General features: G+C 40.4%; 1 protein-coding gene across 1 annotated transcript; it reads right to left on the bottom strand.

Annotated features, from left to right (window-relative positions):
* Positions 1-1,360: 1,360 nt before the first annotated feature.
* LOC146497163 (uncharacterized) lies at positions 1,361-17,361 on the bottom strand. Its single transcript, XM_085140901.1, has 4 exons — positions 17,051-17,361; positions 13,365-13,580; positions 11,471-11,567; positions 1,361-3,788 (listed from the first exon to the last, which is right to left on the bottom strand). Exons 3-4 carry the CDS (start codon positions 11,565-11,567, stop codon positions 2,785-2,787), a joined length of 1,101 nt encoding a protein of 366 aa, XP_084997027.1. The 5' UTR covers positions 13,365-13,580; positions 17,051-17,361; the 3' UTR covers positions 1,361-2,784.
* Positions 17,362-18,305: the final 944 nt, after the last annotated feature.

Raw genomic sequence — 18,305 nt, 5'->3', positions numbered from 1 at the left:
GTCATTCATGTAGTCGCTCAATCGCTTTAGTTTTCTCCCTTGCTTCAGCAGTGCATTCCAGTGTTTCCGGTTTACAAATCTTATGACAGCTGGTCTATCACTAACGTTTCTCCTGGGCAGAAGGTGGCATGCCTCAATGTTATTAGAGTCCAGGTCGATCCCTTTTGACTGCAAAAAAACAGCCACCTGTTGCTCTGCAGAGCTAACATCCAGTTCTCCATGCTCTTCTTTGCTGTCAGCAGTCACGGCCCGAGCATATGAGGTTTTATGTTTAGCCCTATGATGATCACATCATTCATTCTCGTGTATTGCTCCAGGTCCGTGACCCTGCTCTCCAGATAGACAATCCATTTCTCCTTCTCTGCATTCTGATTGCGAAGTGACCTCATCTCCCTGACAATGTCGAGGATATATTTCTGTTGTAATTTGATAGCTGATGTTTCTTCAGTTAAAAAGTCCAGTGACTTTTTAATGTCCTCAATTTCCTCAGCTGTTGGTGTTCTCTTAGGCCCCATTTCTGAAGTAGTAGTTAATTTCGACTCACCAAAAACGCTGCTCAGTTGTTGGTGCCTGCTGGAGGATCCTGGGCCTTTTGATAGAACAGTGCTTGTAAGTGGATATCAGGCCCTTGAAGAGCAAAGTTTTGTATTTTGGTCTAGACACCCAAAATGTGATATGATGTGGACGCCAGGTCCTAATAGGTTAATAAAGAAGTTAATAAAGATTTTGATACAAATTGGTGTTACGGTAGCTCCGAGAGGGAGGGGTGTGTTCTTAAATTGCATGCTATTTTAAATTCATGTTGGTTACCTCCTAAGGAATTGTTGACCGCATTAATTAAGTCCGCTGTAATGTTTAATTGGCTAAGTTAATCTGAAAATACCATTGCAGATTTGTTTGAATAATCTTTTTTCATGTCACTGATGGTGGTATAAAAAAGGAAGACATGCTCTTAGCAGACAGGGGAGTTGTGTGTTCAGTGTTTGCTATTATGTGCTCCACTTTTGCTCTGAAACACACAACTTCAGAAGACATTGATGGAGTACGGTTGAGCACCTGGAAAGTGAGGACGAGAATCAATGAACTTAGTATGATTAAGCCCCTTGAATGTGTTGAATCTTCCTGGTCAGTTGCTTCACCAAAAGGCAGATCACACAAAGCCCTGTTTAACAGCTCGTTTGGAAGTACTGTTAGTTTTTCAAAGAGCAGCAGGATTGTGCAGTCGCATATTTTAAAAGCTTTTCAGAATTTCTACAGGCTGGAAAGATGTTGATTCAGGGTTTTGGAACACAATTTAAACCAAAACACAAAATTTACAGGAGATGTAAAGTTTGATGCCAACAGTTTTTATTGAACATACAAGATAAAAAAAAAAAAAAAGCTCTCTAGTATGTTCGACATAAGCACATGGAGGCCAAAAGCAAACAAGGATAAATAAAGATGAAGACTCCCGGGGAACATCTGAGCTCCTTTATGGGAGATGAGTCACCAGCTCCTCCTCCTTTATTATATAATTATCCATATTTTATTATTAAACTGAATTATCTACAATCTTAAACTGGATTTGTTTAATGTCAAAATGGAACACACCACTGTTAAAATGACACATTAGTCCATATGTTATAAATATAAATAATAAATGAGCTTAAAATATGGATAACAAACAATATGAGAACATGGATCAACTTGTCAACATTGTCATTCCCTAAAATACTCCCTTTCCATCTGAAAAGCACTTCCCATTAATGTCAATCCAACTACTACATGGGTAGTTTTTTTTAAACTGATATTTCCAAGTGTGATTCTGAGAAATAGTTCTTTTATATTAAGACCCAAAAATATCTCAAGCACTGTTGAGGCCATGCCAAAGAAAATGAAGAAACTTCAGTAAAGACAAAGCCCATAAACAATAAAACAATGAGGTCAATCCAGTGTATAAATTTCATTAAAAAAAAAACAAAAAAAAAACCCCCACCACCAAACAAAATCCCAACAGCAGTTCAGGCAGCGTACAAGTTAGCAAACAGTGCAAAGTTAGTCAACAGTCTTCTGCGTCAAACACTTTCAAACTGTGAACTTCGGAGAAAAAGATGATTTCAATAAAGGCTACCTCACATGTGTAGTTGTTTTTTCAACAGATATTACCAAGTGTGTTTTGGAGAAATAGTTCTTTTTACATCAAGACACTAAAAATATCTCAAGCACTGTCGAGGCCATGCCAAAAAAAATGAAGAAACTTCAGCAAAGACAAAGCCTATAAACTATAAAACAATGTCAGAAAAAGGTGATAAAGGTGCACACATTTTATGGTGCAAGACAAACTGTCTTGTCCATGTGTCAAAACAGAAACTGAGCTTCCGAAAGCCTTTTTAAATTTTCAGTTTTCAATGACCCAAACACTGTTTATGTGTTCTACCATCACCATTTTCTAAGAATGAAACTTAGCATGTAGCATGTTTTCCTAATTGCATTTTCAACTGTACTGGAGAACTAAAATGTTTCACACGGGTGCTGCAACAGTGTGGTTTCTCACTTTTGTGAACTGGCATGTGTTTTTTCAAGTTTCCTTCTGCTTGAATCTTTTCCAGAGGTGCAACAACAATGTGGCTTATCACCTGTGTGAATTCGCATGTGTATCTTCAACGGACCCTTCGTAGTAAATCTTTTCCCACAAGTGCTACAAGAATGTGGCTTCTCACCTGTGTGAATTCGCACGTGTGTCTTTAACTGACCCCTCTGAGTAAATCTTTTCCCACAGGTGCAACAACAATGTGGCTTATCACTTCAGTGAATTTGCATGTGTATCTTCAACGGACCCTTCGTAGTAAATCTTTTCCCACAGGTGCTACAAGAATGTGGCTTCTCACCGGTGTGAATTTGCATGTGCATATTCAAAATTTGTTTCAAACTAAATCTCTTCCCACAGGTGGTACAAGAATGTGGCTTCTCACCTGTGTGAATTCTGATGTGTCTAGTCAGATCTGACGTCCACCTAAATCTTTTCCCACAGGTGGTACAAGAATATGGCTTCTCACCTGTGTGAATTCGCATGTGGCTTTTCAAATTTGATTTTATATAAAATCTTTTCCCACAAGTGCTACAGGAATATCGTTTTTCATTTGCATGGATTTCCATGTGTATTTTCAAATAGCCTTTCTGATTAAATCTTTTCCCACAGGTGCTACAAGAATGTGGTTTCTCACCTGTGTGAATTCGCATGTGTCTATTCAAGTGTGACTTCTGGCTAAATCTTTTGCCACAGGTGCTGCAAGAATGTGGCTTGTCACGTGTGTGAATTCGCATGTGTCTAGTCAAGTTTGACTTCCAAAGAAATCTTTTGCCACAGGTGCTGCAAGAAAGTGGCTTGTCACCTGTGTGAATTTGCATATGTCGACTCAATGTTACTGACCTATAAAATCTTTTCCCACAGGTGCTACATAAATGTGCTGTCTCGGAATTTTGAACACTCAGGCCTGATACGATTTGCTCCGACTCATTTCTGTGCAAGTTACCATCCTTGATTTCATCCTGATCTGTGTCAGGAGATGTGTGAGAATGGAGCTGGTCACTGCTTGGTTCTGGTTCACTGTGGTCACTTTCTTCACGAGCAGGAAAAGTTTCAGTCTCCTGCTTTAGAACAACCGTTTTTTCCACTTCAGTGGTACGGAGTTCCAGCTGTTCCTCTTTAATCTGTGAAGGATCCTGGTGTAGACTGGAGTTCTTCTCCTGGTTACAGACCTGCTGATTTGTGAGCCCATCCTTGTCCTTACAGTCATGTTGTGGAAAATCTGAAGGGACATATCAAAAAACATACATTTGAGAAATTACAAGGTAAGCTTAACCATTAGCAGGTCTCTACATGGTAAGCATATGGCTTAGATATACCTATGAAGGCATGTTGTGGGGAGAAACAGTTTTGCTGCTTATGTGAAAACCATTTTGGCTGCTCATTTACAAATTCTACAAATAATATAAACAGATAGTCTACGATGAGAAAATAAAGACGATATATAATCAAACAAAAGCACAAAGTGGGATCTCTTAAATTTTGTTATCAAAGTGCACAAAACATTTAAAAGTTTACTTAAAATTATTCAAAAACTTTACAGGACACTCACTGCAGGATTTATTTATTTATTGTTTAGATTAACCATTCATTGCCTTAAGGTTGGGGAGAATGGGAGGTAGAGCCTACAGCTTTTCAGGTCCCTCTTCTGTGGAAAAAGCTGCCAGTTTGGATTCGGAAAACAGACGCTTTCTCTTAAAAAAAAAAAAAAAAAAAAAAAATTAAGCTTAAAAATTTCGTTTTTGATAAAGCATACATTTATAGCTGGATCAGGTGGCCCTGATTAGGCTCATTGAGATTTAAACTGGGTGAGAGAACCAATCTTTCTTATACCTGGGGGTATAGAGTTCCACAGCCTGGGAGCAGAACAGCTAAAAGCTCTGCTTCCCATCGTGGTGAGGCGGAAGGAAGGCACAGAAAGCTGGATAGAAGAAGAAGATCGAAGTGAGCGGACAGAAAAGGTAGTGCTTAACAGGTCAGAAAGGTAAGGAGGTGCGAGGTTATGAAGGTGAGCAGAAGAAGCTTGTGGAATATCCAGAATTTCACTGGGAGTCAGTGAAGTTTCTGAAGAACAGGGGTGATGTGCTGGTAGGAGGGAGTTCTGGTGATAATGCGAGCAGCAGAGTTCTGAACCAGTTGAATCTTATGGAGGGATTTTTGGGGGAGACCATACAAGAGAGAGTTGCAGTAGTCAATGCGGGAGGTAACAAGACTGGGCAAGAATGGATGTAGACTGGGTGACAAGAGAAGGACGAAATCTGTTAATGTTGCGTAGATGGAAATGGAACAGGTGAGATTATTGATGTGAGATTTATAGGAAAGTGAACAGTCTAGGATGACACAAAGGCTCTTAAGCTGAGGAGAAGGGAAAACTGGAGTTATCGATAGTGAGTCAGAAGTGGTTTGCCTTCAAAAGGTTGGATTTGGTGCCAATAAGGAGGATTTCAGTTTTATCCTTAATGAGCTTCAGAAGGAGTAATAAAGGTAATATTAAAACCAAGTAGCTGCTGCCATTGTTGGAAACTGGAATTGGCTGGGCCACGCTATGAATCCTAGGATAGGTTGGGCAGCGAAGGATACACCCGACCCATCCTACAAATCTGGAAATGAAGGACACATTTGGAGGAGTCTTTGAATTTGGACAGCCTTCATCGAGTCGCTGTAACGCAATCGGCCTGCAAATCCTTCAGCCTCTGAAGGATTTGATTTCGTGGCTCAAGAGTTGGGAGTTCGGAAGGTTGCCGGTTCGAGCCCCAGCTTGGACAGTCTCGGCCGTTGTGTCCTTAGGCGAGACACTTCACCCGTTGCCTACTGGTGGTGGTCAGAGGGCCCGGTGGCGCCAGTGTCCAGCAGCCTCGCCTCTGTCAGTGCGCCCCAGGGTGGCTGTGGCTACAATGTAGCATGCCATCACCAGTGTGTGAATGTGTGTGTGAATGGGTGGATGACTAGATGTGTAAAGCGCTTTGGGGTCGCGCCCCCCCCGCGTGCACGCACACGCACTAACACATCCTCCAACCACACACACCCATATTTTGCTCCATTGCGGTTTATTTCACACCTCAAACATTTAGTAAACAATTAAGCAAATACAAGTAATCTGCAATAAATTAAAGGTAGTAAGAAAATAAACTACCAACTAATTTACACTACGTCCGCACCTACACGAGTATTTTTGAAAACGCAGCCGTTTCGTCCACATGTAAACGGCGTTTCGAATCACCAAAAACTGATTTTTTAAAAAACTCCTTTTTTGCGTTTACGTGTGGACGAGGAATACAGAGTTTATCACGCAACGTCAAAGGTATGTGCCTTTTTTCACGTCACGCTGTGCGCCACGTTGTTTACATGAGATGAATTGCAGGATGGTAGATAGAGACAAAATACTGTTAATCTGACTATCTGCAGGTTTTACACGCAGTTACTGTCCCTCCATTTACAAAGGCAGAGGCGTCACGATGTGATTATTTTACGTGTATTTTTTTTTCCCCCCTGTAATAATATTCAACATTGCTATCAATACATTTTTCAAAAAATGCCTCTGTGCAAAATAGGTTTAAAAACATAAACAACTGTGGGATACTGTTTGTCCGTGATTTGAATTAATTGAAGACTGGGATTTCTAATTAAATGAAAGGTTTTTAAGTATATCTGAGACCAGACGTTTTGGTCTAAGTTAACTGATAAATCCGCTTCCCATTTTGCAATAGGAAGTGATATTGATTCATCTGTTTTAGAAAGCATTCTGTATATTTTGGAAAGTAATTTGGGGGTTTTAAGAGTAAGAAATTGTACCACACTTGGTGGTGTTTGTAGTTCAACTTGACCCGCTTTAAATTTCTTTTTTACTATGGATTTAATTTGTTGATATTCTAAAAAGCTTTTCTTGTTGATCCCATATTGTGTAACTAGTCTGTCAAATGGAATAAATTCTGTTCCTTCTAATATATGTTCTTAGTATTTGATTCCTGCACCACTCCAATCTGGAAAGTTTATCATATTATTGTTTTGTAATATGTCAGGGTTGTTCCAGATAGGTGTACGTTTGCATGGGATTAATGAAGACTCCGTCAATTTTAGAAACTCCCACCATGCTGTCAGAGAAGAGCTGATGCTGACGCTTTTGAAGCATTCATGTTGTTGGATATTTGAGCTGATAAATGTTAGGTCTGAAATCTCTAGATTATTGCAAAGTGCTTGTTCTACATCTAGCCAAGGTTTGTCTAAGAAGGTATGTTTTAGCCATCCTGAGATAAACTGAAGAAGTAGTGCTGAAAGTTAGGTAGTTCTAATCCTCCTTTATCCTTGGTCTTTTGTAGTGTTTTTAAGCTAATAATTGGGGGTTTATTTTTCCAAAGGAATTTGGACATATATGAATCTAGAGACCTGAACCAATCTTGTGCCGGTTTAGTTGGGATTATTGAGAATAAAAAATTTTTGGTAAGACCATCATTTTTATAGCGGCAACCCTTCCCATGAGTGATATGGGTAGACATTTCCACCTAGCCAGATCACCTTCTACTTTCTTTAAAAGTGGGATATGGTTTAATTTAGTTAGATCTGCAAGCTTGGGAAAAACGTTAATACCTAAAAATTTATATTTCCCGATTGCAGTGGTGTAGAAGAAGAATTATGGAAGGAGCAATTAATCGGAAGGACTGTGGATTTTGGCCAGTTAATTGAGTAATCTGATATTCTTACAAGAGTTTATCAATTCAATCACCCCAGAGATATTGGTTTGTGAGCTTTGGAGAGAAAGTAACACATCATCTGCATAAAGGCTGATTTTAAGTTCCACGTTCTTGCATTTTATGCCCTTAATTACTGAATTCTGTCTAATTGCTGCTGCTAGTGGTTCAATAGAAATTGCAAACAGTGAAGGGGAGAGTGGGCGGCCCTGCCTGGTGCAATAATTGTTTAAACAAAATCAGGCAGGTGCATACATTTTGGCACTGTTGTCATTTTATTGATTCCAAAACCTTTAGAACTAATTATTGGAACTCAAATTGGCTTAGTAAGCTCAGTGACCCCTGACCTACATTTACAGGTGAATCCATTAATGAGAAATAGTATTTAAGGGGGTCAATTGTAAGTTTCCCTCCTCTTAATTTTCTCTGAAGAGTAGCAACATGGGGGTCTCAAAACAACTCTCAAATGACCTGAAGACAAAGGCTGTTCACCATCATGGTTTAGGGGAAGGATACAGAAAGTTGTCTCAGAGATTTAAGCTGTCTGTTTCCACAGTTAGGGACATATTGAGAAAATGGAAGACCACAGGCTCAGTTCAAGTTAAGGCTCGAAGTGGCAGACCAAGAAAAATCTCGGATAGACAGAAGTGACGAATGGTGAGAACATTCCGAGTCAACACACAGACCAGCACCAAAGACCTACAACATCATCTTGCAGCAGATGGAGTCACTGTGCATCGTTCAACCATTTCAGGCACTTTACACAAGGAGATGCTGTATGCAAGGGTAATGCAGAGGAAGCCTTTTGAATGAATGAATGAATGAATGAATGAATGAATGCTTTATTGGCCATATGCAGGTTGCCCCGCAGAGGAATAGGACCCCCCCCCCCCCCCCCCCGCCCGACTTACACACACAAGACATCACATGGGAATACAGTCGGAGATTGGCAGCGTTACAGAGAAAACACTGAAAAAAAGTACACAACAATGGGAAAAGTACAACAGGAAATAAAGAGACCTCTACTCATGCTGGGCACCTATGGGAGGACAGCATAAGAACAGGAAACAAAAAAACTCCTCTGCACAAAAAAAGCACATAAATGTCCACATTACAACTGTTACGGTCGCTGACCTCTAGTGGCTCTCCCTCCGTAGAAGAGGGTTTTTTCTCCTTTTTTTGTGTTGCAGGTCTGCCTCATGAGTCACAGCTGAGGTGTGTTCCAGCTCGTCAGCCACGGCATATAGTCTGCTATCCTAAACTGCCACACCCCTGCCACTTCCCCCATTTTTGCCAGAGCTGTGAGCTGTAGTGTTTTGGGCAGCAGGCCTTAGTGTGTGTGTGTGTGTGTGTGTGTGTGTGTGTGTGTGTGTGTGTGTGTGTGTGTGTGTGTGTGTGTGTGTGTGTGTGTGTGTGTGTGTGAGAGAGAACTTAAACTCTGTGAATCTTTGGTTTTCTTTCTTTTATTGTAAGCAAAGGTGTGCCCTTACTGTGTTATTTAGTTCATCGTTGTGGAAGCAGGTAGGGGTTCTCTGCCATTTTTGTTTCAACTGTTTTCTCCTGTTTTTGGTTAGGCAGGGAGCTCAGCCATCGTATTTTGTTTTGGTTAGAGAGTACTTGGTTTGATTTTTAGCTAAAGGGGGTGTTGTTTGTTGTTTTGGCTTTGGAGACCCTGAAGAAAAGAGCTTCCCTGTGTTTATTTTTTACTGCAGTAGTTTTGGACAATAAATCATTTTTAATGACATCTATTCTCCAGTAGTTTATGTTTTCTCTTTCACTTTGTGTTACCCCTCAGGCCAGTCAGCACTTCGTTTTTAAGTGGGGCGTAACAACAACATTGGAGCACGTGACAAGCCACAGAGTTGGGTAGGGGGTGAGGAGTAATCCGAAGGAAACACAGCAGTCCTCCTGCACAGCGCTACCATTCCAGCGCGACACTGAGACCCGCCGTCTTCCCCCACAGGAAACAAGCATCGAAGGCGTTTGGAGAGGGAGGGGGATGAGTGCGTGCTTATCAGTGTAAGTGTATGCGTGTCCAGAGTTCAGCTGAGACAGTCCTTCGCCCTATCAGGCTCTGTAAACAGTCTGCTAGCCAACCCAGGTGGCCTTGGGATGGGAAGAACAGTCATCACATAGACGTTATCAGGGAGTTGTTGTTGCTCTGCACCAGCCTTGGGCCCGCAGCTGGCGCCATGGTTTCCGCATGTTGAATTTGTAGATTTTTCTGTTATGCGAGCAGCTCAGCAGAATTTAAAGCTGATTCATTAACACTCAGATGCTGGTCTCTCGATCTCCCGTTGGAGAGCCGCGAGCCTCCCCATGATGGTATCAAACTTCTGTTCCGTGGTGTTGTCATTCTTTTGATTCTGAGATCCCACAACTGCAGTGACCCGTTCTGTGATGTGATCCAACTTTCGCTCAAGGGTCTCAATTTGAGCAGGCCTCTCTCTGATGTATCCCACCATACGCTCAATGGTGTTGTTTTGAGCCTTCACAGCAGCTGTAAGCGTCTCCAAGGTGTTAACCATGCTGCATTCATTGTGAGAGGTCGCGCTTCGTCCCGTCGCTTCGATTCCAGCGGACAAGCCAGCTTCATTCTGGAATAAGGTGCTGTGGGCTGATGAAACTAAAAATGAGCTATTTGGGCATAACAAGAGGTGTTATGCACGGACTGGGAATCTTGTCAAAGTTGAGGGACATGTCCTTTTTTGTGGTGCCCAAATTTATGCACCTGCCTGATTTTGTTTAAACAATTATTGCACACTTTCTGTAAATCCAATAAACTTCATTTCACTTCTTAAATATCACTGTGTGTGTCTCCCATATGATATATTTAACTGACATTTTTTATTGTAACAACCAACGATTTATACAGGAATATAATGACTATTAACAAGGTTGCCCAAACTTTTGCATCCCACTGTATTTCCCTATATGAATAACATAGAATTGAACTGAGTGAAGGAGGCCATGTTAGAGAAACTGAAGAATCATTTATGCACAAATCATAGTGGCAGTTGTTTTTTTTAAATAGGATATGGGAGACTTTTCTTTAATAATGTCATATCACCTCACACAAGGAATGAGAGTTCCTAAGAGAGTTTCATGACTCTTAGTGCAATGGAACCCTGTTTGTATATTTTCTTAATTTTCTTCTCTCGTATGCTTTCATAAAGTCAGTACTGTTAGGGCAGTTAGCATTCTCTTAAAATCTGTTTGTATGTTTTATTTACTGGTGGCCACTTATTGGTGTATATTATATTATATAAAAAAAAGAAAGAAATACAGAAACAACATAATTTAAAAAGATGTTTGAAACTCAAGAGGTCAGAAATTCCAACAAGCGGAGCATTTTTAAAAGCAGGGTCAAACCTATACTTCTCTATAGTTCATAAACATGGAGCAGGACAAAGACAGCGCTCTGTATGTTATAGACAGTCATCAACATCTGCTTGCAGCCAATCCTCTGTATCCAGTGGCCAGAGAAGATTAAAAAAATGTAGTCAAAAACAAACCAGGAACCAATAGCATCACTGCACAGGCCTTGTGCTGGAATCCAAAGGGACAGAAGAAGAAAGAACCAGAAACGCATGGCACAAGAGCACAACTATCATATTGTTGTGTAGTTTGTTAAAAGCTTAGTTTCAAATCAATATTTTAAACTGATTGTTCAGTCCTAATGGGGATAATTATGTTATCTACTAAAGGTCCAGTGGATGTACTTAGTCATAATGTATAGGGGTGTCTCTAGAATTTTGTTCATATGGGTGACCATATGGGGGCTATTGAAAACTTTGAGGTGGCACACCAAAAGCATAATTTAAGGTTTTGTTTTTTTACATGTTGATATCAAATATAGGTCACTTGAAAAATGTGGCAGAAGGAGTGATGAATGCAATTCGTAAGGGACAAACAAAGTGACAATATGAATGACAAATGTATATGCAGGAATAATTGACAATGTTTCAACTCATTGTAGGGTGTCTTCCTCTCTCTTGTACTCAACTTAATTATTTCCAACTTAGGACAGTCCTGACAGGGGCGACACTTGGAGGGCTAGACATTTTGGCTCTTAGAATATTACGTCAGTTTCCTTGTTGCAGTTCGTCCTTAGATTTGTCATGTGTCTCTATAACATATCTCTGAGGTCTCATTAGGACCCAACGTGAAATAGATTTCTTAATACAAAACGGAATCTATCTATTAAGGTTTTGCATACCTATTCTGTGCAACTTTACTTCAGGGTTCCACATGATGCCCAGCTGCTGCACGGACCACCCGCCCCCAACATGTCCGGCTGGATAACGACTGCTCATCTACAACCACAATGAACACCGGTGTACCACAAGGCTGTGTGATGAGCCCTTTCCTCTACTCCCTCTTCACCCACGACTGCAGACCTGCCGGTGGTTCTAACACCATCATTAAGTTTGCAGATGACACCACGGTGATTGGCCTCATCATTGACAACGATGAGGCCGCCTACAGGGAGGAGGTGGATCGTCTGGCTGAGTGGTGCGACACAAACAATCTGCTACTTAACACTGAGAAGACCAAGGAGCTCATCGTGGACTACAGGAGGAATGCTGACCCACATCCACCCATCTACATTAAGGGGACAGCTGTGGAGCGTGTGAGCAGCTTTAAGTTCCTGGGAGTTCACATCTCCGAGGATCTCATCTGGACGACCAACTGCTCCAAGCTGGTCAAGAAGGCTCACCAGCGCCTCTTCTTCTTGACGACTCTGAGGAAGAACCACCTGTCCTCAGACATCGTGGTGAACTTCTATCGCTGCACCATCGAGAGCATCCTGACCAACTGTATAACAGTCTGGTACGGGAACTGCTCTGTCTAGGACCCGAAGGCGTTGCAGAGGGTTGTGAAAACTGCCCAGCGCATCGCCGGAGCACCACTTCCTGCCATAAAGGACATCTACAGGAAGCGGTGTCTGAAAAGAGCTGGGAAAATCATCAAAGACCCCAGTCACCCATCACATGGACTCTTCACCCTCCTGCCCTCTGGGAGGTGCTACAGGAGCCTCCGGACTAAGACCACCAGGTACCGGAACAGCTTCTTCCCCACAGCTGTCAGACTCCTGAACTCTGCCTCCTGACATCTGACCCACACTAAACACATGGACTGGACATACACACACCCACACACACCCACAACCATCTACACACACAATGGACGACTGTACCCTCATACACACAATAATAACATGGACTGAACCACCACTCACAACCACTTTATATAGCTTCTGTAGAAATTATCCACATATCTCACTTATCTTAACTGCACTACTGTATAATTCTGTGTAAATAATCATTCTGTACAATATGATAATTTTTAAATCTACAACTGTTTATAACCTGCATAGTTCACATTTCTGTATAGCTGTATATCTCATATTTCTGTATAGTTTTTTTATTTTATTTCATATTCTGTATAGTTTTTTATATTTATATCCTGTTCATAGCTTGTACTCACTACAGCCTGTACATACTTATAGATAAAGCATATTCATAACATACTTCATACTGTGTACATTATAACATACCATAATAGATCCATTTCTGTAATATACTCACATATCTATATTATTGCTAATATATATTTGTAATATATCTATATCATGGCTAAAGCACTTCTGGATGGATGCAAACTGCATTTCGTTGCCTTGTACCGGTGACATGTGCAATGACAAAGTTGAATTCTATTCTATTCTATATGTGAGCGATATTCAAATATTCTCTCTCATGCAGTGAACAGCGGAGAATTCTGTCTACATGCACAAAGTCATCATTTATGAGGCGTACAGCTTACCACTCCAACTTGGTCCTTGTGGCCAATAAGCCAGTCTTCATCATCTCAACATTTTTCTACATACTGTGTACAGTTCTGGACTAACATGACTTAAATATGGTGGAATTTTTTGTTTTTTATTAAACAGAAGATTTGAAATCCAGTTTTTATTTTACTATGCTAACAGAAAACATGTCTTCAGTGAGGCAGTATCCCAGGCAGTAATGCACGCCATGTGTCTTTTTGACATTTTGATGAGTCATATTCATTTCTATATTATGAAATCTGTATATGACACTTTTACATACCTATTCTGGTCAGCTTTACTCCAGGATTCCACAACAAATCCAGCTGTTCTCTGGCCCAGACATAAATGCTTTCAGCTTCCTGCTTCAGTTCAAGCTGCTCTCCTTCCCCACTGATGGAGATTTTCTCCTGTTCCTCTTTAATCTTTGGAGGCTCTGTGTCCTGCTGGTCCAGACTGGAGCTCCTTTCCTGGTCACTGACCTGCTGATCATCCAGACCTTCATGTTCAACAAAGGGAGGAAGAAGAATCAAGAAGGATTAAAAGGGGTCACCTATTGAGAATTTACCTTATGGTTTCAAGGGCTCTTGCATTCTTGCAGATGCTGCCACAGAAACATTCACTCATAGTCATGTGTTCATTGGGTGATGTTGATGTTGTTTTTTGACCAATGCATTAAACTATATATTTTTAGATATAAGTTGTAACAGACGCCTGTTCTTACACTTGAGTCTAAGGTTTATTTTGAGCACCTGACGGCTCTTTTTTGCTTCTCATCTATAAACTACATCTATAAAGGGTAAATGCAAAAACTGAGTTTTCTCCAACCTTTTCGGTGATTCGAAACGCTGTTTACATGCGGACGAAAGGACCAAATGCATCAAAAAAAATACCCATGTTGGTGTGGACGTAGCATAAAAGAGTTAATAGTTTTACTGCTACCCAGGGCTCGCAAAGTTTCAAAATCCCTGGTAGCCCTTCGGGCAGGGACTCTTCAAAATAAATTTAAGTAGCCCGAATAAAGAAGAGCAATTTTTTGATTGATGTTTTGTTTCCTGTTTTGTTTCCGTTACATTATTATACTTTAATGTATAATATTGTAACGGAAACAAAACATTAATCAAAAAATTGTTGAAACACAAATTACAACATTGTATAAAAATTACAATCATCAACTCAAATACTTGGTTCTAATTGAACAGAAATTTCTATGAACTTGTAAGAACTGTGTAGAACATGAATCAGTCTGTTTCAGATCCTGAATTTGAAATTTCCACTGAAGTCACGGATAAGAGGCAAGTGGAACCAAGATCGAGGCCATTTGCTTTTTGAAGTTTGCAAAGACTGCTAAATTGTGCCAGTGGTAGTTCACTCTTTGCAAAATAGTATGCTGTTCTAAACAGATCTTTCAGGTTTATTTTTAGTATGTTATTTGCAATTGGTGTTTGTTCTGGGAAAGATATTGCAGACTGAGCAATAATGCATTTCCAATGGGGGCCTTTCTTAGAATTACTGGTCCCAGTAACAGAGGCGCTTGTCGACTCAGAAATCGAGGGAAAACTAACAACACACCCGGCAGAACATTATGTTATTTACAAGGGTGCACATAAGTGGTCCGCATGTGCGCATTCGCTGTCAATATAAAAGACGCGCACAAGATAAGAAGTTGCAACGCGAGTTTGCGTCCATATAAAAGGCACTGTTTTTGTCCGCTAGAGTGGGATTTTCACAGCACATTCTGCACCAAATCTCTGTGCGTTCATCATTTGTTTGCCAGCTCACCTCCTGCAACCACTTTTCCAAGAATACGCGTTTGTTTTGTGGTTCGGACTCCTTCTGACATTTCTTTGGAGGGTAAGTAGGGCTGCACGATTAATCGTTAGAAAATCGCGATCTCAATTCATACTTATGTGCGATCTCATTTCCAAATGACAACGATTTAAAAAAAAAAAAAGAAAAAAAAAAAGACGACGACGACTGTACCGCATTTTGATCCGGGACGTAATCTGCATGAAGACAAGCGCTCACTCTTCCTGCTCAACAAATGACAAGGGCGGAGCCTTATACCACGTGATACCGAAGCTGGCTGCTAAAATTAGCAGGGAAAAAACAACGGAGAGCACGTCAGGGATGACGAGAAAGTGACTGGAGAAAATCCATCCCGGTCAACCACCCAAACATCGGGAACCTTATACAGCGCTTGCCTATATCCCTATAAAAGTAAATCCGTTGGGCATCTTTCCTCGCCTTTAGACAATAATTCTGATGGCAAAAGAACTAAACGGGACAGGAAAAAAAAAAAAAAAAGGTAGGTACCCCCAACAGAATTTGTTTCCCCTGCATCGGGAGGATGCGCTAGGCTGTCCAAATCATGCACAAACAGTATCCCACAGTTGTTTATGTCTTTGAACCCATTTTTTGATAGCGATGTTGAATATTATTACACAGGGGGAAAAAAAAAAAAAAACTACGAGTAAAATAATTACACCATGACACCTCCGCCTTTCTAAATGGAGGGACAGTAGCTGCTTGTGTATATGCAAGTGTGTAAAAACTGCAGATAGATTCAAAATACTGTTAATCTTACTATCTGCCATTGCAGAAATTAATCTCATGTAAACAATAACATGGCGCACAGCGTGATGTGAAAGGCACACATCTCTGACATTGTGTGATGAACTCCGTATTCTTCGACCACAGGTAAATGCAAAAACTGAGTTTTCTCCAACCTTTTCGGTGATTCGAAACACTGTTTACGTGCGGACGAAAGGACCAAATGAATAGAAAAATACCCATGTTGGTGTGGACGTAGCATAAAAGAGTTAATAGTTTTACTGCTACCTGTAATTTATTGCAGCTTACTTTTGTTTTATTATTTTCTATCAAAGGTTTAATGTGTGAAATAACTGCAATGGAGTTCGAAAACAAAATATTGGTGAGTGTGCTTGGTGGGAATATTTTTTCTATACGACATTACGGTGTTCTGACAAACCATCCTACTTTGGCAAAACATACCGTAAGTAGTTTATGCACATTTCTGCTTTCAAAGAGTAATTTCACCACAAATTTAAGTAGGTATGATGGTTTGCCACTTAACTTTGCCCATCAGAGTATACTTGTAGCTCATATTCATAAACCCAGGATGGTTTGCCACTACATTTTACACATTAAAGTATGGTTGTAGGTCACAGTCACAAAGGTATCATGGTGTGGCACTTGATTTTACCAGTCAGAGTATGTTTCTAGCTCAGATTAACAAAGGTAAGACGATTTGCCACTTAATTTAGCTGTTAAAGTATGCTTGTAGATCACATTCACAAAGGCAGGATGGTTTGGCACTGAATTTTATCAGTCAGAGTATTTTTCTAGCTTATTTTCACAAAGGTAAGACAGCTCGAAACTTAATTTCGTATTGTGCGCATGCGCAAAAACAATGGGTACGATGATTCGTCGGTAGGATGGATTCTCAGAAAACCGGCTCAAAAGCCGCAACAGTAAAAAGGAGATGAATACCAGAGTGTTAGTGAGATAGAGGTTTTATCTTAAATTGGCATAGCAGGTTGGCTAAAATGGCTACCAAGGCAAAGACTAGTGAGCTTCCTGAAAGCCTGCGTCAGGTATGCTTTTATCAACACCAGACTAGGTGGGGCCAATTAGCACCAGCTGAACATACTGAGGAGATTAGGGGCTAAACAGGAACGTAACAGGTGGCTAGTAGCCTTCAGTAATAGCAATAATTCACACGGCAATAACGAAATACATTTCAAACTACATTTGGGCCATTTTTTTGTAATCTGTAGTGGAAAACATTTTAAGAGTAACCTTCTCAACACTGCACAGATATAGCTGCATACACTTTACTGGGGTGTATTACTAGTTTAGATCAATGCATTTATGCAAAGCATTTAGATCATGCCCAAGTAAATCACACAATCCCGCAACCCCCCACACCTCCACAAATTTACACACCTGTATTGTGTGACTTTATCCCGGGTCTGATATTAAGCAGTCTTAGCTGACGGATCTCCTCCTCATACTGGACGATCGTTTTTTAAAACTCTGAGAAGATTTCTTCTGCAGCAGAAGTTAATCTCTCCTTGATAAACTCTCTCAGATGCTGAACTGAAGACATTATTGCAACAACAACCGATACCGCCAAACCAACGTCTTCAAACTTAACTCGGCATCTCTCAATGGCCCCATTGCCGCTATTCTTCTTTTATTGCTCTTACGGTAGGCTGGAGGATTCAAGGGCGTAATACTGCCCTCATCAGGTCAGTCCAGTCCAACATAAAGTCTGGTACTTTGCAGAAAACTGTAATTTTGCCATGAGATTATTAGTGATATCCTGGAATAAAGAAAGAAGAAAATACTTTGATTTAAGTTTGATTTATTGGAAAACCCTTTAGTTTGATCCAGCATTAATCATTTAACAGAACAAAGAATAATCCCTTCATTGATTAGAGTCACTCTAAAAATAATTATATAAAATCTTTTTAATAAACGAGGGTCTCCTGATTTCTCTGGTACGGTCCATAAAGTGGAAGTGAAATAACAATATACAAATACATTTATATAAATAAACTACATACATTTAGAGCACAGAGAAAATTAAAGTTTCATGTGGAGCAAATGATCGTGGACAATTAGGATAAGGCTGTTGATGTGGTCGCCTTTCTCTTCCCCTCTGATAATAACAGCTAACATTTTTAACAACAATTTAACAATTTATCACTGTACAAAAATAAAAAGTATTTATGTTCATGTTGAGTCTGAGTCTGCAGAAGGTCGCAGTGCAGTGGAAGATGTCATGCCTCATTTCTGTATGAAAGACGCCAAGTCACAGTGGCCCCCAGTATTACAGGTCTGTGACACTGACTTCCCACTGTAATGATCAGAAGCTGATGCTGTAAAGTTAATATAGTTCCATGCAAGACATCAAGGTGGAACTATCTGTGTGGACACTAAGATGTGAGCTAAAGGGTAAGAGAAAACCTACACAAGTATGAGAGCTAGAAACGTGATATACATGTTCTTCCTGCTAGCTGTAATAATAAAAACATGTAGCAGATCATAAAAGGACTCATTCTTTATAAATAAGGAGACAAACAAAACACCCACATCATGAAGAACCTGGAAAGATTCATCCTCAACCAGCTCCGCCCTATAGTTAGGCCACATCAGGATCTCCCTCAGTTTGTTACCAGCCCCACCTCGGGGCTGA

The sequence above is a fragment of the Neolamprologus multifasciatus genome, chromosome 18, assembly GCF_963576455.1.
Source record: "Neolamprologus multifasciatus chromosome 18, fNeoMul1.2, whole genome shotgun sequence".
Classification (NCBI taxonomy): domain Eukaryota; kingdom Metazoa; phylum Chordata; class Actinopteri; order Cichliformes; family Cichlidae; genus Neolamprologus; species Neolamprologus multifasciatus.
Note: the sequence above shows the minus strand (reverse complement) of the source record. Positions and strands in the feature narration are given on the sequence as shown.

What these genes read in the sequence shown, in the direction of transcription:
- LOC146497163 (XM_085140901.1), bottom strand. Translation starts at nt 11,567, where the DNA reads ATGAGCAGTCGTTATCCAGCCGGACATGTTGGGGGCGGGTGGTCCGTG. An exon ending in AGTAAAGTTGCACAGAATAG is followed by an intron (nt 3,789 to 11,470) that starts GTATGCAAAACC and finishes ATGTCCCTTCAG; the next exon opens with ATTTTCCACAACATGACTGT.